At 38.5% G+C, this 21,878-nt stretch overlaps 1 protein-coding gene across 3 annotated transcripts in view; it reads right to left on the minus strand.

The window, feature by feature from the left end:
* The window catches only part of PAK2 (p21 (RAC1) activated kinase 2), an 89,454-nt gene that overhangs the window by 40,300 nt on the left and 27,276 nt on the right, over positions 1–21,878 (minus strand). For 2 of the 3 annotated variants that reach the window (XR_012024371.1, XM_072811975.1), the window contains exon 2: positions 1,672–1,879. Coding sequence is in view for 2 of the 3 variants with exons in the window: in XM_072811975.1 (XP_072668076.1) it covers positions 1,672–1,858 (187 nt within the window). In the remaining variant the exon portion in view is untranslated. Of the gene's footprint in view, positions 1–1,005; positions 1,070–1,671; positions 1,880–21,878 lie in introns of those variants that run through there. The other variant, XM_072811976.1, reaches the window with a different exon arrangement.

Raw genomic sequence — 21,878 nt, forward strand, 5'->3', positions numbered from 1 at the left:
GCTCTTTTGAATTTATGTAAATGTATATTCAATTTGCTCACAAACCCTACTACCATTACCCATTTCATTTTGTTTGCTTTTTGCCTCTACAAAGCTGTCCCTAAGTACATTTTATCCCAGCTTGAGCATTACCCTACTCTACTTTTTTTTTTTTTTAAGATTTTATTGTTTTAAGTAATCTCTATACCCCATATGGGGCTCCAACTTACAACCTCAAGATCAAGAGTCAACATCCTCTTCCCTTACCCCACTTTGCATTTTGCTCTCCATTGGCAAGTCATTTCAATCCTGTCAGCAATTTCTTCTGGTACTAACCTTCATAAATTTGTTTTCTATCCCCCATAATTATAAATACTGTGTCTACACTTTTAGGTTTTCCTACTTTACATACACCAATTTACTACTATGGAAGATGAGCATTCAGTGCTCTCCAATACACACACTTCCCTGCCCTCTTCCCATATATACTTAAAAAACATACTTCCATGAGGGTTTTCAGTTACAATCACACATGAAATCTTAAAAGCAAAACTATAGTAAGAGATACACAATAAAAGGAACAGGTTTTTATCTGTCTCATGATTACATACTATTAAATTCTCAAAGACTTGATTCTTTATTAATATTAAACATATTACCTCATTCAAATTATCACTGATTATGTATTCTTAAGTTAAATGTGTATTTATTATATACAAAGCACTATTCTCCCATTTGGGTTTACTTCTCAATGTTAACCTACTACGTAAGTGGAAATATATCTTTATCTTCACATAGATCTATTACTATCTATCAGAGACATATTGCCATGCCTAATGTAATTAAATACATTAATTTAATTCTTATTCTGAAATCCATTACCAGTCCATAATCTAATTCTAAAAAACTGTGAAAACCGTAAGTTCTTTCTTTAGGTTTGACACCAAAACAAATTCAGTGACTTCAACTTAGATGACCATTTAGAGTCTTTATCCCACTTTGTGTGATTAGGCTGGTGGTTCTTACCTGGAGGTGATTCTCCCCACAGAGGATATCTGGTAATGTATAGAGACATTTTTAGTTGTCATAGCTGGGTGGATGGTGCTACTGACACCTAGTGGGTAAAAGCTAAAAAATGGCTTATAGGATGTTCTATAATGCACAAGACAGATCCCTGCACCAAAGCGTTATTTGGCCCCCAAATGTCATTCTTACTGAGGTTGAGAAACTCTGGACTAGATTAATGTTTGTAGAAGACACATTAATATACTGATTAATCAGTGCTGCCACAGAGGCTTCTAAGGGCACAACAGAATACATGACAAAAAGTACTAAGTATTACTACTACTGAAAAATCAGAAACTCTATTAGGCCTTTCTCAAATATCCAAATCTCATTGATGCTGAGAAGCAATAAACTATGGCCCAAGTCTTAGAAAATGAAGATGGTTACAGAAATTCATTGGTTATAACAAGTATATGAGCAATAAATTTAGTTTTATCCTTTTTTATAACAGGTTAAGAGACAATAGCCTTTCTAATAGTGCCTATGTACCACCATCAATAGTTTTCTAGGATCTATACTGTTTTCACCATAAAAATCTCAAATTACTACATACTTCAATTAAAAAGACATAAAAATTGGTAACATAAAATAATAACTGAGACTCTTGAAATGACAGTACCTACTTACCTTTCTCTGTGCCGGAGAATATAGAGATGATTTTATTCCTGGGCTTTTTTTCCTCTGGAACGGAGGGCAAAGGTTTCAAACTGTGATTGGCTGACAAAGGATCTTTGCCTCCAGTGCTAAAAATGGTACTGCTCATTCGCACAGGAGGTGCTGGAGGCTTGTCTTCCAGTTCTCCGTTATCGGACATGATTTAGAATTATGATACTGCCTGAAATAGATAGGCAAAATCATACAGTTAATAACAAGGTAAAAAAATAGTAGAGATAAGCACAAACAGTAATAATTATCCTCTTTCCAGCTCTGAATTAGAAAATATTATCTATTTAGAGTGCTTTGTAAAATTTGTAAAACTCCATGAGTTAAGAGATGAAAGTGGTTATTAATTTAGGTAATCTCCCCTATTAAAGTTGGTAAATAGTTAGCTGAGGGAATGTTTGAAAAGTGAATTCCAGTTAAGTTTTGAGGAAACATGCAAATACTAATATATCATAAGATATTTACCTAATCAATTGATTCTAAGAGGATATATTCCAATGAAAAGACAGACAACATGGAGTCTTTTAAAAAAGAGAATTCTGGGATCCCTGGGTGGCGCAGCGGTTTGACGCCTGCCTTTGGCCCAGGGCGCGATCCTGGAGTCCTGGGATCGAGTCCCACGTCGGGCTCCCGGCATGGAGCCTTGCTTCTCCCTCTGCCTGTGACACACTCTGCCTCTCTCTCTCTCTGTGTGTGTCTATCATGAATAAATAAATAAATCTTTAAAAAAAAAAGAGAGAGAGAATTCTGGGGGATCCCTGGGTGGCTCAGCGGTTTAGCGCCTGCCTTTGGCCCAGCGCGCGATCCTGGAGACCCGGGATCGAGTCCTGCCTCAGGCTCCCGGCATGGATCCTGCTTCTCCCTCTGCCTATGTCTCTGCCTCTCTCTCTCTATGTCTGTCACAAATAAATAAAATCTTTAAAAAAAAAAAAAAAAAAAGAATTCTGCAGAGGAAGATAATTGTTCTGACGAATCAATCAAAAGGTCTCTGACAGTCACTTCTCTTCTTTCTTCTTTCTTTCTTTCTTTCTTTCTTTCTTTCTTTCTTTCTTTCTTTCTTTCTTTCTTTCTTTCTTTCCTTCCTTCCTTCCTTTCCTTCCTTCCTTTCTTTTCTTTCTCCCTTCCTTCCTTCCTTCCTTTTCTTTCTTTTCTTCCTTCCTTCTTTCTTTCCTTTCTTTCTTCTCTCTTTCTTTTTTTTTTAAAGATTTTATTTATTTATTTGACAAAGACAGAGAACAAGCAGGGGAAGCAGCAGGCAGAGGGAGAGGGAGAAGCAGGCTTCCCTCAGAGCAAGGTACCCAAAGCGGAGCTTGATCCTAGGATCCCAGGATCAGGGCCTGAGCTGAAGACAGACGCCCAACCAACTGAGCCACCGAGGTGCCCCTCCGATAGGTCCATTTCTATAGCAGAGATAGAATGTTTGCTATTAAAGACATTAACCAACACCACTCCCCACAAAGCATCTGACTCCATGTTCACTAGCCCTGTGATTACAACTTAGCCTTCATATAAACTTGCCTAACAGATGAGAATGTGCCACCGTTGCAATATTTGGTTTCTCTGAAAATCTGACATTCTAACTACATTTGCTAGTCCCTTGAAAGCTTTGCAGTCTCACAGAACTTGATCCATCCGGGAACACTGACAAAAGTAAATCCAGGGTTTGGCTGAAAACCAGGGTATGGCCAAATCCCAAGACTCTGTCATCCTGTGATGCCCTGACTAGGCAGGTTAAGAAACCCCTTAATCCACATGACTAATTCAGTGGAAACTTCAACTCTGTTTACATATATATTAATGTTATATAAAATATATATATATATATAGTTTTTATTTTATTTTATTTATTTATGATAGGCACACAGTGAGAGAGAGAGAGGCAGAGACACAGGCAGAGGGAGAAGCAGGCTCCATGTACTGGGAGCCCGACGTGGGATTCGATCCTGGGTCTCCAGGATCGAGCCCTGGGCCAAAGGCAGGCGCTAAGCCGCTGCGCCACCCAGGGATCCCATATATATATATATATATAGTTCTGATGCAAAAATATACATTGGAAAACAACACATTTCCTCAGTAAATAAAATTTTGATTAGTAATTAGATGCTGATTACAGTCATTTAATGTAGGTGAACGAAACTTCATATATGTAAAATGAAAAGAATGCCAATTGTATTTAGATAAAATTAAAAAGAAATTTTTTTAATTTAGTTTGAATGTTAGCACCTGAAGAAAAGTAGGTATAATTTGAGAAGAATGGAGGAATGAAGAGATTATTGTACTTAATTCCACTTCAAATCTTACAGCTTCGGTTTTTCCTGATAAAAATATGCGTCACTAGAACCACTGTGTATTTTATCTGCCACAATGAGAATTATTTTAGCCTTCAAATGAGCAAGCAGGAGAGAAGGTTAAGGAGGAAAATAAACTTTTCTGGGGATAACTAGCTGGAGGGGGGCTGGGACAAGAGAGTAAAAGAAAAAAAAAAGATCTCTTATCTGTGTGTGAGAAAGACTGCCTGAAGTGAAATTACTATTGGTGGTCAAAGGAAGAAATGAGGGCAGCCCGGGTGGCTCAGCGGTTTAGCGCCTGCCTTCGGCCCAGGGTGTGATCCTGGAGACCCGGGATCGAGTCCCATTGTCGGGCTCCCTGCATGGAGCTTGCTTCTCCCTCTGTGTCTCTGCCTCTCTCTCTGTCTCTCATTTTTTTTTTTTTTAAAGATTTTTTTTTTTTTTATTAATGATAGTCACAGAGAGAGAGAGAGAGAGAGAGAGAGGCAGAGACATAGGCAGAGGGAGAAGCAGGCTCCATGCACCGGGAGCCTGACGTGGGATTCGATCCCGGGTCTCCAGGATCGCGCCCTGGGCCAAAGGCAGGCGCCAAACCGCTGCGCCACCCAGGGATCCCTCTCTCTGTCTCTCATGAATAAATAAATAAAATGAAGAAAGAAGAAGAAAGAAGAAAGAAGAAAGAAGAAGAAGAAGAAGAAGAAATAATAATGAGGTTGGAATCTAGGAATGTGATGCAGATGATATAGTCTGATGATTCTTCCAAACCAAATGGTCACAACATGTGGGGTTTGTTTTGCTTTGGATTGAGAAGCAACTGGTTCTTCTGAAGTGTGGGCTGTCTGGTGTACATCACCAGAGAAGACTTATCTACTGCTACAAATGGAAGAAGGATAAGGTTAATAACAGTATTTGGAGGATTACTTGAGAACTTGATAAATCAAGGCAGATGTTTACTTCTTATGTGACCATAACATCAAGGCAAAACAGATTAACCTTACAGCAACTCACTTTCATCTTAATCACCAGGTACAACAGACACAGCATGTTCAGATTTTGGTTACACTATGAATGCTCCACATTTATGCATATTAAATTTAAAGATCAGGGTAATATGGGATATCTGGGTGGCACAGTTAAGCAGCTGGCTTGGGTGGTAATCTCAGGGTCGTGAGATCAAGCCCTGCATCTGGCTCTGCGTTCAGCACGGAGTCTGCTTCAGATTCTGTCTCTTTCTCCCTCCACTCCTCCCATTTGTGCTCATGCACTTACACATGTGCGTGCTCTCTCTCTCTCAAATAAATACATCTTTTAAAAAAATCAGGGTAATATAACAAAATTTCAAAATACATTTGCATGCATTCAAAGAAAGAAATACACCAAAATATTAGCAGTGATTATCTGTGGCTAAAAGTAATTTTAGCTTGATAAGCATCAGACCTGTGGTTAAAATAAAAATCGATATAAAACAGGGCACAATAAGGGCACCTGGGTGGCACAGTCAGTTGAGTATCTGATTTTTGATTTTGGCTCAGGTCATGGGGTCCTTGAAGTCCAGCTGCATGTCTGGCTCCACACTCAGCATGGAGTCTGCTTGGGATTCTCTCTCCCTCCCTCTCCCACTCCTTCCCACTCGTGCTCACACTCTCAGAGCACAATAATTACTTAATGTAAACTGACTACAAATTCTATCCTTAAGGCTGGTTCATAGATGGAACATGACTAGAAACTGCCAGTACACCTTCAGCTGCATGCAGTCCAATGTTGTGATTAAGAGCATGGGTTGTGAAATCAGATTCCCTTGGTTGGAATCCTGGTTCCACCATTTACTTCAATGTGTGACCCTGGGTGAATTACTTAATTGCCCCAAGGGCTCCTTGAATAGCTGGTTCCATCCAGGCCTGGGACAAGAAAAATACAAAATGAGCCTAGAGTATCTTACATTGTCAGAAGATAGGAAGTACTTAAAAAGAATGAGGAACACAGGGAAAAGTTTTCAAAAGCCAATGCTAGAATGATTAGAGCAACAAAATTAATAAAGTAGCATTATATTTAGCCCAATGTATAAAATATATACATTTCATATCAAGACAAGTAAATGAAGGGGCGCCTGCCTGGGTGGCTTAGTCAGTTAAGCATCCGACTCTTGATTTCAGCTCAGGTGATGATCTCAGGGTCATCAGATCAAGCCTCACACTGGGCTCTGCATTGGGCTCTGCATGGGGTTCTGCATGGGGCATGGAGATTCTCTCTTGCACTTTCGCTCTGCATTCCTCAATCAATCAATCAATCAATCAATAAAATGATGGGATGCCAAATCATTTTTACAAAAGAATTCCAAATAATAAATGTAGATAAATCTTCTAGGAGTTGGAATTTAACTTCCCTCCTCACTTGAATATAGGCTAGACCTGGAGACTCATTTCCGAAGAGTAAAGTATGGAAAGGGAAAAATAACTTCATGGCAGGAAAATCTGGCAAATACTGCCTTAACCAATGATCAAGGTTATCATCTCCAGTAGTTATGTTGACACTGACATCACTTACCACCTGCTCTAATGAATAAGAAATATACTTCACCTCTATGGTATTCTTTCCCAAAATCCATAACCACAGTCTAATCATGGTAAAAACATCAGACAAATCCAAATTGAAGGACATTCTACAAAAATTCCTGACTAGGGATCCCTGGGTGGCGCAGCGGTTTGGCGCCTGCCTTTGGCCCAGGGCGCGATCCTGGAGACCGAGGATCGAATCCCACGTCGGGCTCCCGGTGCATGGAGCCTGCTTCTCCCTCTGCCTGTGTCTCTGCCTCTCTCTCTCTGTGTGACTATCATAAAAAAAAAAAAAAAAAAAAAAAATTCCTGACTAATATGCCTTAAAACTATCAAGGACATGAAAAACAAAGACTGAGAAATTGTCATAGAGCAGAGAGGTCTAAGAAAACATGACAGCGTTATACTCTCGAACAAGAAAAGAACATTAATGGAAAAACTGGTAAAATCAAATACAATCTAGAATTTAGTTAACAGTAATGTACTAAGGTTGGCTTCTTGGATTTGACAGACATTTTAGAGTTTATGTTAATATTAGGTATATGGGAAATCTATGATCTCTGCAACTTCTCTGTAAATACAAAATTATTCCATGATAAAGCCTATTTAAAATGCAATTATGGGGGTGCCCTGGGTGGCTCAGCAGTTGAGTGAATCTGCCTTTGGCTCAGGGCATCATCCAGGAGTTCTGGGACTGAGTCCCACACATCAAGCTCCCTGCATGGAGCCTGCTTCTTTCTCTGCCTCTCTCTGTGTCTCCCCTGAATAAATAAATAAAATCTTAAGAAAAAAAAATTATGTAATAAAATAAGATGAAATCAGAGAGGGATACAAACCATAACAGACTCATAACAGATTCTTATAGTTAAAAACTGAAGAGGGGAGGTAGTGGGGGATGGGGTAACTGGTGATGGGCATTAAGGAGGGCACATGATGTAATGAGTACCAAGTGTTACATATAACTGATGAATCGCTAAACTCTACGTCTGAAACTAAAAAATATAAATAAATAAATAAATAAATAAATAGGAATTGTATAATAAATTCCTCAAAAAACTAATTATAGAATTATCAGGGTGCCTGGGTCTGCCTGTGGCTCAGGTCGTGATCCCAGAGTCCTGGGATTGAGTCCTGCATGAGGCTCCCTGCAGGAAGCCTGCTTCTCCCTCTGCCTATGTCTCTGCCTCTCTCTCTGTGTCTCTCATGAATAAATACTTTAAAAAAAATTATAGAATTAAAAAATTATAGAATTATCTATTATATGACCTAACAAACAATTCCACTCCCAGAATACACCTAAGAGAACTGAAAACATATGTCCAAGGGTGCTTGTGTGGTTCAGATGGTTAGGGGTCTGTGTTTGGCTCAGGTCATGACCCTGGGACCCTCGGACTGAACCCTGCATTGGGCTCTGCTCAGTGGAGAGCATGCTTCTCCCTCTCCCTCTATTACTCCCCCTACTTATGTTCTCTCACTATCAAATAAATAAAATCTTTTTTTAAAAAGATTTTATTTATTTATTCATGGGGGGGGGGGGCAGAGACATAGGCAGAGGAAGAAGCAGGCTCCATGCAGGGAGCCCGACGTGGGACTCGATCCTAGGTCTCCAGGATCATGCCCTGAGCTAAAGGCGGTGCTAAACCACTGAGCCACCCAGGCTGCCCAAAAATAAAATCTTAAAAAAAAAAAAAAAAAAGAAAACATATGTCCACAAATAAACTGCATATAAATGTTCACAGCAGTATTCATAATAGCCAAAATACAAAAGAACCAAAATATCAACAAAGATATGCAAAATGTGGCATATCCACACAATGGGATATTTGGCCACAAAAAGGAGTAAAGCACTAATAAAGGCTACAATGTGGACGGACCTTGAAAACATAAATGGAAAAAGAAAGACAAAAAGGCCACATACTATAGGATTCCATTTATATGAAATGTCTCAAACATGTAAATCCACAAGGACAGAAGGTAGATTTAGTGGTTGCTAAGAGGGGAGGGGAACGGGATGTAACTAATAATGGGTATGGAGTTTCTTTTTAGGGAATTAAAATGATTGGCATTAGACATTGGTAATGGTTGCACAATCTTTTTAATATCTTAAGACCACTGATACACTTTAAAGTAGTAAGTTTCAGCTATGTAAATTATATCTCAATTTTTAAGAAGGAATAAAGGGGCGCTTGGGTGGTTCAGTCGGTTGAGCAACTGCCATAGGCTCAGGTCATGATCCTGGGGTCCTGGGATTGAGCCCTGCTCTGCATCAGGCTCCCTACTCAGTGGGGAGTCTGCTCCTCTCTCTCCCTCTGCCTCCCTCGCCCGCTCATGCTCACTGTATCTCAAATGAATAAATACAATCTTAAATTTTTTAAAGGTATTAATATTTACTTCATAAAGACTAAGTGAGCTAATAAAGACTGAATACTGCCACTACTATCATGATCCTTAATGTTTATAAAACACTATGCTGTAAGTTTGAGAAGATATAGGAGGATCTAGTTCTTCTCCAAGAGTTCATAAGTTACTGGGAAAGATCAACACAATTAAGGTCATGCATGCCCTTTATCAACAACTCAACACATGCATATTAAAAGTCATTTACCTTTTTTTTTTAAAAAGATTATTTATTTATTCAGAGAGAGAGAGAGGACGAGAGAGGCAGAAACACAGGCAAAGAGAGACGCAGGCTCCACGCAGGGAGCCTGACGCCAGACTCGGTCCCAGGTCTCCAGGATCACACCCCGGGCTGCAGGCGGCGCTAAACTGCTGCGCCACTGGGGCTGCCCACTTACATTCTTCAAAAGGTAGCAGTTCTTAAAACATTATGACTTCACCCTTTACACTCCTAAAAATTAGGATCCCAAATAATTTTTGTTTATATGTCTATATTTTCTATATGAGAAATTAAAGCAAGTTATTCAAATACTTATTTCATCAAAAAAATACTGAATACAGTTACTATAAATATATATATATATTTAAATGTTTTTAAGACTTTATTTATTCATGAGTGACAGAGAGAGAGACACACACAGAGAGAGGCAGAGACACAGGCAGGGGGAGAAGCAGACTCCATGCAGGGAGCCCCACGTAGGACTCGATCCTGGGACTCCAGGATCACACCCTGGGCCAAAGGTAGCGCTAAACGACTGAGCCACCTGGATGTCCCTATATATATACGTACATATATAATTTTTTAATATTTTATTTATTTATTCATGAGAGATACACAGAGAGAAGTGAAGACATAAGCAGAGGGAGAAGCAGGCGCCTCGCAGGGAGCCCGATGTGGGACTCGATCACCAGACCCAGGATTGCACCTTAGCTGAAGGCAAACACTCAACTGCTGAGCCATCCAGGCATCCCAAATATAAATATTTTTATGGAAGATAGTATTTTCCAAACAAAGTATTTAGTGACAGAGTGGCATTATTTTACAGTTCTGATAAATTTTTTAAATGTCTGGGTTAGTAGACATGTAGCTGAAAAAAGGTGTATTTTAACAGCTAAATGTGGATATTCTTTCTTTGATATTACACTAAACTCAACCTTCCTAAAGATTAGTTGTGTAATCTGAAACCCAGCAATAAAGTTTCTACTCTATTAAACTCACTGCATCTCTTATACTTTGAATGGATCTTTTTATCCATGCATGAATTTTATCATGTTATGAATTGATTATTTGGAAAATGTTGGTTCACTGAATCATGAAGATAATCCAAATGTTGATACATTTTATTACACAATAAAAATCAAATTCATTAATATCTGATCTCATCAGAAAACTATTGGGAAATTGTCAAATTCAAGAAAAGTAGATAGAAGTTTTCTAAAATTACTTTATTTTTTAAGTAGGCTCCACACTCAAGCATGTAGCCCAATGCAGGGCTTAAACTCATGACCCTGAGATCAAGACCTGAGCTGAGATCAAAAGTGGGACACTTAATCGACTGAGTCACCTACGCACCTCTAAGTTTTCTAAAATTCTAACTTTCACTTGAAAGCTTATATTTTATCAATTAATAGCGGGTGTCTGAGTGGCTCAGTTGGTGAAGTGGCCAACTCTTGATTTCAGTTCAGGTCATGATCTCAGAGTCCTGGGATTAAGCCCTGCATCAGCCTCCTTGCTCAGCAGGAAGTCTGCTTGAGGATTCTCTCTCTCTATTCTCCCCTCTGTCCCTCCCCTTGCTCTCTCTAGAGAAATAAATCTTTGAAAAAAAAGTTTTAAAAAAATCAATTACAACAAATCCTATTACTCCATTTTCAAGGAAGGTCTACTAAATACCTAGTCTGAACAACCAGAGTTTGTGGGCCAGTTGTTCTTTCAAATAAAAATGGTATTCCATGGAGCTCAAGTGTAAAACAAGTCAGTTAGAGAAAGACAAATACGGTATGATCTCATTCATATGTGGAATTTTAGAAACAAAACAGATGAACATAGGGGAAGGAAGGGAAGACAGAGAGGCAAACTATAAGAGACTCTTAACTATAGAGAACTCAGGGTTGCTGGAGAAATGGGAATGGGATGGGCTAAAATGGGTGACGGGTATTTAAGGAGAGTGCTTGTTATGATAAGCACGGGATGTTATATGTAAGTGATGAGTCACTAAATTCTATTCCTGAAACAATATTACACTCTATGTTAATTAAAATTTAAATAAAAACTTGAGACAAAAGTTCTTACATGGTGTTCCATATAAAAGGGGCTAGTTTATTAGCTCAATCACCTAAGTGGTTTTCTGCAACAATTCATATTTTGTAAGTGCTTTATGAATACTTCCCATTTTGCTACAAAAAAATGCCTTAAAAGTGAACTCAGGGTTCTGGGATGCAGCCCCGTGTTGGGCTCCCTGCTCAGTGGGGAGTCTGCTTCTCTCTTTCCCTCTGCCCCTCCCCCTGCTCATTCTAATTCTCTCTCTCTCTCTCTCTCTCTCATAAATAAAATCTTTTATTTTTTATTTTTTTTTAATTTTTTAAAAATTTATTTATGATAGTCACAGAGAGAGAGAGAGGCAGAGACATAGGCAGAGGGAGAAGCAGACTCCATGCACCGGGAGCCCGATGTGGGATTCGATCCCGGGTCTCCAGGATCGCTCCCTGGGCCAAAGGCAGGCGCTAAACCGCTGCGCCACCCAGGGATCCCCTAAATAAAATCTTTTAAAAAAACCCAAAACCTGTAAGTGGGGGTGCCTGGGTGGCTCTGTCAGTTAAGTGGGACTCCTGGTATCAGCTCAGGTCATGATCACAGGGTTCTGAGATGGACCTCACATGGGCTCTGCAGTAGACATGGAGCCTGCTTAAGAGTGTCTCTTTCCTACATGGCAATTCTGCTCCTCCGCCCCCAAACAAAGAAACCCCATACAGCAGCACAGCCACTAACTTAATTTCTGTTAAAACACAGTTTTACCTACCACTACTTTTGTACCAACAATGCAAATTTCAGCAGTATGAAGAGCAAAGAATATCTTAGTATTATCATAAAAATAGATTTGATCTCGTAGACCCCAAAAGTACCACAGAGCGCACTTTGGGAACTGCTCCCTTAGAGCATATCCCAGCTCCATACTTCACCCTCATACCCCTGAGTTTAATGTATTATTTGGATGGCAGAAGACCATATTTATTCATCCTATACTCTCCACATTTTAAATATAGGAAATGGTAATAAATGGCTAGATTTCAAGTTAGGGCATATAAACCTAATCAAACCTTTAACTTGGTTAAACAAGGTTGAAAATCTATATACATGAAATGGTATTTACTATATTGTTTTTTTTACAACAAAAATCAGAAAGATCAGTAGGCTATCCTGGGTTAGCCAGAGAGACTAATTGCCATTTGTATGTAAAACAACACAAAATCTAAGCAAAGAACACTACGTGGCAACTTTCAGAACACAGCCTTTCCTTATACTTTGGTTATCCAAAAATTTTCTTTCCTGTTCTATTTTAATATACTGCACAGCAGCTTTTTAATTTGCTCAACAAATTCAGTCCAGTAGAACTAAAGGGGAACACATTTATTTGTTTCAGAACATCCTTCTTGGTGATTGTACACTATAGATAAAGCTAAATTAGCAGTCTCAAGGAAATCCCAATTAACATGATGTACCCTGTAGGCAACACATGTCTATATAAACCCAATTTAACATTAAACATATGGGCCAAAGACATCCTTAATGAAATTACTCAAGATAACAAATATGATAGTGATGATTTTAAGTAATAGGCCTCATAAATTATAGATCTTAGTAATTATAAGCATGATCCTTGATACTCTGACACCAGCTTAGCTGAAGACAACTTCACTTCATCTCAGGATTTCTCTAACTAGCATCTCTATCTTCAGCTGCTGCTCAGAGGAAGAAGACAAAAGTTCTAACTAGCTTCCTAAAGAATTTCATTCCATTCAGGTTTTGCTAGAGCTACCTATGACCAACAGACTGCGGATTACACTCTGATATTTAAGGATATTTAGGGATCCCTGGGTGGTGCAGCGGTTTGGCGCCTGCCTTTGGCCCAGGGCGCGATCCTGGAGACCCGGGATCGAATCCCACATCAGGCTCCCAGTGCATGGAGCCTGCTTCTCCCTCTGCCTGTGTCTCTGCCTCTCTCTCTCTCTCTCTCTGTGACTATCATAAATAAAAAAAAAAAAAAAAAAAAAAAAAAAAAAAAAAAAATTTAAGGATATTTATTACTGAATCAATCTGACATATGAATGCACCACATAAATCATATGCCTCATGTTGCCCAAATACACCAAGGAGTTTCCTGGCCGAAATCATCTTTGTGTATGTATTTCTCCATTTTTAAATATTTTTCATCCTTTTCTCTAACCAAATCTTCAATGCTCAGCAATAATTATTTCCTATGTAAGGTCATTCCTGTCTCTCTTCAATATGATCCTTCACTTCCTCTGAAGAAGAATTACCCTTCCAAAAAAAAAAAAAAAAAAATCTGACAACAAATTACACAGGAAAATAAATTCAGGAGGCAGTAACGTTGGATTAGAATTTATCTACTCTATTTTCCTTATTTTATATGAGAAGGACCTGACACTCCAAAGAATAAGCAGTTTGCCTAAAGTCACACAATTCTAATTACTAACAAAACTAAGATCAGAATTCAAGGTCACTTACAACTCTTAATCTCATGCTGTTTTTTTCCTAATCATGTTAATATACTGGCCCACTCTTGGGGGCATCTGGCTGGCTCAGTCAGTAGAGCATGTGACTCTTGATCTCAAAGTTGCAAGTTAAAGCCCTATGTTGGGTATACAGATTACTTAAATATCAAATCTTAAAACAAAACAAAACAAAATCCTCCCCCCTTTTATATATATACACACACATATACATAAGGGACTACTCTGGCAATGAATTTTAACTGTGGATCATTTAATACTTTAGGTGTCTTGCCTACTCAAGATTTCAAGCAAGTGAAAGGTAGGGATTATACCACCACCACCACTATTATTATTATATATTGTACTATCTCCTTTAATATTTAAACAGAGCCTAGCATCTATTAAGACACTAAGATTTCCTGAATTATGGTACTACACTGTTGCCAGATGAAATATTATTCTTCCTAATTTATTAGTTCTCTGTCAAACATTTCATTAGACAATATATAAACTACACAATATTAACAAAAGTATCTTTGGAAAGATTTATGCTTTTCCTCTAACGTGGATTCATGGCCTTAGTCTTTGATCCTTTGATCCTTTTCCATAAGACAGTTTTTTTTTGTGTGTGTATTGCTTCTACAGATGGTGTCAAATACCTAAAAAGTGCTAAATGAGGATATAAGATTCTTTACATCTTATATTTTAGTCAGAAACAAAGATTATAAAAACAATTGATGATAAAAATCTGATTTAACAGTGTTTTGCTCCATCATTATCCAAAAATGTTTTATTAAATAATGATAAGTAGTGCCTCTCTCTAAATCTGTTGAAACACTTTTGCTACTTTTCAGTGAAAAACAAGTAGGCGAAACAAAAAGCAAGCCCAAAACACGCTGTACTCTTCTAACAGGCCCATTGTTTAATTGTGACACGACTCAAAGACAAACAATTCCTCAATTGTCTACTGAAGGAGACTAGGGGAAGCTAAATATACAACAGAAATGAAAAAAAGAGTGGTGTCTGGAACCAGTCAAACTAGTAAAAATTACTAAATTTTTAATAATCTAACTTGGATCAACTATGGTACTTCAACTACACATCAGTATTACTGAAAAACATGAGGATTTGAAAAAGCAGTTTGCTTTACGTTTTACTTACATTTCATATAAATAACAAATGAACCTTAATTTTTCAGTACCTTATGAATGTAATACAACACTCTTTAAGACTTCTAGCAATCTTTCAAAAAGTTACAAGAGCTCCCAAACCACTGGCCTCTCTTCCCCTCCATTCCAAAAAGCCTCAAATGCCTTTGAGAGTGAAAGTGTCAATTAAAAATATCCCAAATGGGGTGCCGGAGTGGCTAGGCTGGTTGAATGCCCCACTCTTGGTTTTGGTTCAGGTTATGATCTTGTGGTTGTGGGATCAAGCCCCGTGTAGGGCTCCATGCTCAGTGCAGTCAGCTTCAGATTCTCTCTCCATTTTCTTCTCATTCATTCACTTTCTCTCTCAAATAAATAAAATCTTAAAACAAACAACTTAAATCACCTCAAATGGACAATACACACTATGAAAGGCAAGTTCACAAATTAGAAGTAAAGGATTGTTTATATTTGGTGGCAAAGGCCGTAACATCAGGCCTATTTAATAGTGGCAAAGCCAATAAGGAAAGAAGAAAGAAGGAAAGAAATGTAGAAAACACAACCAGGGCACTGGAAAAGAATAAAGAAGGAAAGTGGAAAAAAACTGCTTCAAACTCAAATAAATAAAGGAGCGGATAACATATCAAATCTATAAAAATGCAAGGATAGGCCAGTTAAGATGAAAAGGACATTTCCATGGAGCCCAGGGCAAAATGAAACCAAGAACAAGATAGTAAGCAATTTACTAATCCAGTTATTCTTTTTTTTTTTTAAAGATTTTTATTTATTTATTCAACACACACACACACACACACACACACACACACACACAGAGGCAGAGGCAGAGGCAGAGGCAGAGGGAGAAGCAGGTTCCATGCAGGGAGCCTAATGTGGGACTCAATCCCTGATCTCCAGGATCAGGCCCTGGGCTGAAGGCGGTGCTAAACCGCTGAGCCACCCCGGCTGCCCTAATCCAGTTATTCTTTAGAGATTTTTGACTAACCCCTGGAGACCTTAAACTTCCACTATGATGACTGTTAGAGGCGGCAGGTGATAACAAAGTCTGCCTAAATTGAAAAATCTAACAGAAGTCCTTCCACATAAGACCAAGACCTAAAAAGTATAATCTGTGTAAGAGTAAATCAGGGATAAATTCCTCTGGGCCAAAGAGATCAAGAAAACCTTAAATATTTGGAGTCCAGTGATACTGTGGGGGGTGAGGGTGAGGATCTCTGACAAATCCTAACAACAAGATGCGTGTTTTTTGGTCTGAATTCATCCCAACTCAGAGGTCTCCAAAATTTCCAAATATGTTTAACTGAATATAATCACACTGGGGAATGGCAAAATCAAATGAAAAGAACTGTAAAACAGATCTCCAAATAATACTCAAAGATAAAATTCTGAGGAAAAGGAATATCTCATAATGAAAATTCAGAAAACAAAACAAGGCACCAGGATTAAGGCCTAGCCAAAACAGCCTAGTGAAATAGATGTGGAATGATTTAATATAGAATATTTATAAGAAGCTTGAAAAAAGGCAGAAATCCCTGGGTGGCTCAGCGGTTTAGCACCTGCCTTCGGTCCAGGGCATGACCCTGGGGTCCTGGGATCAAGTCCCACATCAGGCGCCCTGCGTGGGGCCTGCTTCTCCCTCTGCCTGCATCTCTGCCTATCTCTGTGTTTCTCATGAATAAATAAATTTTAAAAATTTAAAAACATAATACCTAAAATTGGAACTTGACATTTGAAGTAAAAAGGAGTATAGATGAAGCAGAAGAATTAGAACTGGGAGATGTATGTACCTTTAAAAAGTCACTTTAGAAAGCAGCATAGAGGGGGCACCTGGGTGGCTCAGTGGTTGAGTGTCTGCCTTCCGCCCAGGGAGTGATCCTGGGTACTGGATTGAGTCCCACATCAGGCTCCTCACAGGGAGCCTAGCCTGCTTCTCCCTCTGCCTCTGTCTCTGCCCCTCTTTCTCTGTCTCTCATGAATAAATCTTAAAAACAAAACAAAACAAAACACAAAAACCCCAGCAGCACAGAGAGGGGTGCCTGGGTGTCTCAGTTGGTTAAGCATCTGCCTTTGGCTCAGGTCATGATCTTGGAATCCTGGGATTGACCCAAGTCAGGCCCCTGCTGGGCGAGGAGTCTGCTTCTCCCTCTCCTTCTGCCTCCTCCCCCCGACTCATGCTCTGTCTCTGTCTTAAATAAATAAATAAATAAATAAACAAACAAACAAACAAACAAATAAATAAAAGGGCAGCACAGAGACAAAGAGAAAATATGAAAGAAAAGGAAGATGAATATGTTGGATGGACTAGGATAGAACTATTTGTGGAGTTTCAGAAGGAGAGGACAGAATGAATTAGGGACTGGTTTACCAGATAAATCAATAGCTGAGAAATTTCTACAACTGATAAAGGACACAAATCCATAAGAAGAAATCTAATAAATCAAAAGCAGGACAAAAAAGTAATCAAAGTAAAGATACATCATAGTGAAATTAAGGTCAAAAGCAAAGAGTTCTTAAAATCAGCCAAAACAGGAAAAAGGGCAACTGGACATTAAGCTGACTCCTTGATACCAACAATGACTGCCAGAAGACATTGGAACATTCTCAATGTTCTGAGAGAAGGTGCCAACATACTACAGATTGAACAAAACTCTCTTTCAATAACAAGGACAAAATAAAAAATACAAGAAAATTGTCAAAAGATTAGAATTACTCTATACTCTTAACCAAAGTCAATCAACTTGGAAATCAATAACAAAAAGATAACTAGAAAAATACTCCTTAAGTTTGGAAATTTTAAAACACCTCTAAAAAACTTACGGTTAAGAAAAGAGATAGTAATGGGATGCCTGGGAGGCTCAGCAGTTGAGCATCTGCGTTTGGCTCAGGGCATGATCCGAGAGTCCTGGGATTGAGTCCCACATCGGGCTCTCTGTGTGGAACCTGCTTCTGTCTCTGCCCCTCTCTCTCTGTGAGCCTCTCTCTCTCACAGAGCCTCTCTGTGTCTCTCATGAATAAATAAACAAAATCTTAAAAAAAGAAAGAAAGAAAAGAGATAGTAATGACAATTAGAAGATACTTAGAATTGAATAAGAATGAAAAAGCTATGTATCAAAACTTACAGAATTGGATAAACAAATACCACTGTAGAGCATATTCATCTTTAAAAAGAAATTAAATTTGATATGTGCTCTAAAAAGAATGAACTTTGAAAACATTAAGCAGAATGAACCAGACATAAAAGGGCAAATACTATATATTTGCACTTCCATGAGGCATCCAAAAAAGTGGTCAAATTCATAGAGATAGAAAGAATAGAGATAACCCAGGCCTGGCGGATAAGTGAAGTGGGGACTTGTTTAATGGGTACAGAGTTTCTGTTTGGGAAAATAAAACAAGTTTTGAAAATGGCAAATTTTATGTTATATATATTTTAACACACACACACACACACACACACACATTGTAGGATGTGATTAAAACACTTCTTTTTTTTTTTTTTTTTTTTGATTAAAACACTTCTAGTTCTAAAGTTTTACTTTAAAAAAAGAACGAGGGATCCCTGGGTGGCGCAGCGGTTTGGCGCCTGCCTTTTGGCCCAGGGCGCGATCCTGGAGACCCGGGATCGAATCCCACGTCGGGCTCCCGGTGCATGGAGCCTGCTTCTCCCTCTACCTATGTCTCTGCCTCTCTCTCTCTCTGACTATCATAAATAAAATATAAAAAAATAAATAAAAAAAAATAAGGGAGCAAATGTGAATTCTCCCCCACAAATTAAAAAAAAAAAAAAAAAAAAAAAAAGAACTAAAAATGAGTTAAACATTTAGCCTAAGAAGCAAAACAAGGGGATCCCTCGGTGGCTCAGTGGTTTGCTGCCTGCCTTTGGGCCAGGGCACAATCCTGGAGTCGCGGGATCGAGTCCCACGTGGGGCTCCTGGCATGGAGCCTGCTTCTCCCTCTGCTTGTGTCTCTGCCTCTCTCTCTCTATCATAAATCAATCAATCAATCAATCAATCAATCAATCTTAAAAAAAAAAAAAAGTAAAACAAAAGCAAAGTAAACCCAAAGAAATAGGAAGAAAATAATTCAGATAAAAACTTGAAATTGCTAAACAGAAGACTATTGTACATACAGTGGAGATCAATAAAGCTGAAAGTTGGATTTCAGACAAAACTAGTACCTCTGACAAATTTAATCAAGAAAACAGAGAAAGGGGATCCCTGGGTGGCGCAGCGGTTTAGCGCCTGCCTTTGGCCCAGGGCGCGATCCTGGAGACCCGGGATCGAATCCCACATCGGGCTCCCGGTGCATGGAGCCTGCTTCTCCCTCTGCCTATGTCTCTGCCTCTCTCTCTCTCTGTGTGTGACTATCACAAATAAAAAAATAAAAAATAAAATAAAATAAAATAAAAAATCAAAAAAAAAAAAAAAAAAAAGAAAAAAGAAAACAGAGAAAGCACAAATAAATACCCAGACGATGAAAAGGGGTTCTAAGGGCACCTGGGTGGTCAGTTAGGTGTCAGCTCTTGATTTTGGCTCAGGTCATGATCTCACAGTAGTGAGATCAGGTTCCTGGGGAGTCTGTTTGGGATTCTCTCTCTCCCTCTGCCTCTGCCCCTGCTTGTGAGCGCTCTCTAAAATAAGTAAATATTTTTAAAGAAGGCTCTACCAGGAGCACCTGGGTGGCTCAGCGGTTGAGCATCTGCCTTTGGCTCAGGGCGTGATCCTGAGGTCCTGGGATCGAGTCTCCCTCTGCCTGTGTCTCTGCCTCTCTCTGTGTCTCTCATGAATACATAAAATCTTAGGGAAAAAAAAAAAAGAAGAGGGCTCTCTACTGGTATTTAGTGAGCAGATGACATAGATACCATCATTCTGTCATGTGCCAGCTAGTCTTCACAACTCTTTCTATAATTATTTTTATTTATTTTTTAAGTAGGCTCCATACCCAGTGTGGAGCCTAGTGGAGGGCTTGAACTTACAACCGTGAAATCAAGACCTAAGATAAAAAAATCAGATGTTTAATCAACTAAGCCACCCAGGCACCCCATGTCCTCACAACTCTTGAATGTCCCACCATGTACTGATTTATAGTTAAAATATATATATACATAAAATCTGAATATAGAACATAGTTCTAATTTGCATACAATAAAAGATATTTTTTACAGTTTCACATTGAATTTTCCAGCTATGCAACTACAATGAAACCAAGAGCTTGGACTTTGTCTTGCTCAGTTCACTTTTACTGAGAAGTTTATTTACCATTTTGAGTATCATATCACTTAAAGCAACATGCTCATGCTGGTGGAGTTATCAATGGCAGTACGTTTGCATGAGACTGTATTAAAGCCAAGCCTATGAATACAGGCACTTCATACTGATTGTTAGAGGATTTATTATCAAAGATTTACATAGAAATACATATTTTATTAAAGTTTTCCCTTTATTTTTTGTTATATGAATTTCCCCCTCAAAACTAAAAAACAAAAAAAAATAAACATATATAAATAACAGGCTATTATGTATAACAGCAAAAGACTAGAAACATCTCAAATGGCAATAGGAGGCTGATTGAATTAGCTGTGATGTATCACCCACTCAAGTACTATGAAAGTGTAAAAAGAAATGAGGAAGTCAATCTACACTATGGAGTGATCTCAAGATATATTACTAATGAAAATGCAAGATAGGAGAAAAATATACGTATGGTATGCTACCAAGGGGAAAGGAAAGGCATGTCAACACACAGACATGCACACATACACACACACAAGTTTATTAGTATTTTTTAATAGAAGGATAAACCATAATTTTTTCAATGGTTACTGAGGGGAAGGGAGGGAACAAAATGGATGGAACTGAATTAAAAGACTTCTCTGGATATATCTTGCTTCATATATTTGATTTTAGAACTTTGGAAGTTATATTTAATCAACAGCAAAAGTAGAATGACTACTACTAGTTGAAATAAATATCACAGATGCCCAATCTAATAATACATGGGCCACTAAAAATATGCTTACACTGGGGTGTCTAGATGGCTTAGCTGGTTGAACACCAACTCTTGGTTTCTGCTCAGATCATTATCTCCAAGTTGGGAGCCTGAGCTCCATGTCCAGACTCAGCAGGAGTCTGCTTCTCCTTTTCCTCCCCTCCCGACTCACTCTCTCTTTGATATAAATCTTAAAAAAAAAAAACAAAAACCTTGCATTTTTCATTTCATAGACAATACATGAACCTTACTTAGTTTAACTATTAAATGAAATGAAGACCACTAAAGAGAACTAAATGTAAATTGGCAATGGTTGAAAATTCCCATTTTCTTTTGCTGTTACATCTTTAGGGACAACAAAATCTACAACGGGAACTTCCTACATTATTGTATGTATCACACATTTATCAAATCTTCATTAATCAGATTATGACACTGCTTCATAATAGCTAAAAAGCTATTATGATGTATCGTATTTCCTCTACTGAACTGTCTTTGTGAGAAGATACTAATTTTTATCTCTATTCCCCAATAGCATCTAGCAAAGTGTTATTTATATATATAAACACACACATATATACACATCAACAGGGTAGAATTTCAAAATGTTTTTCACCTAAACAACGTTTACTGGATTAGGTAAATACACTACTGAACTAATCAAGTTGTATACTGAAAGCCAATTCATTTGTCTTTCTAGTCCCTCAATTCAATGAGCTAGAAAAGGTAGTGATACTTGAACTACTATTTCCACAGCAAGTGGGGATAGGAGAATGCAGGATGTGAAACATGCTTTGAAAAATTTTATCTGGTGGGCAGCCCGGGTGGCTCAGCGGTTTAGCGCCGCCTTCAGCCCAGGGCCTGATCCTGGGGTCCTGGGATCGAGTTCCACGTTGGGCTCCCAGCATGGAGTCTGCTTCTTCCTCTGCCTGTGTCTCTGCCTCTCTCTCTCCTTGTGTCTCTCATGAATAAATAGATAAAATCTTTAAAAAAAATTTATCTGGATTTGTCATTTTTTCCTTTTTCTCCAATGTTTTTGCTATACTAGAAAA

This window comes from Canis lupus, chromosome 35 (assembly GCF_048164855.1).
Source record: "Canis lupus baileyi chromosome 35, mCanLup2.hap1, whole genome shotgun sequence".
Lineage (NCBI taxonomy): Eukaryota > Metazoa > Chordata > Mammalia > Carnivora > Canidae > Canis > Canis lupus.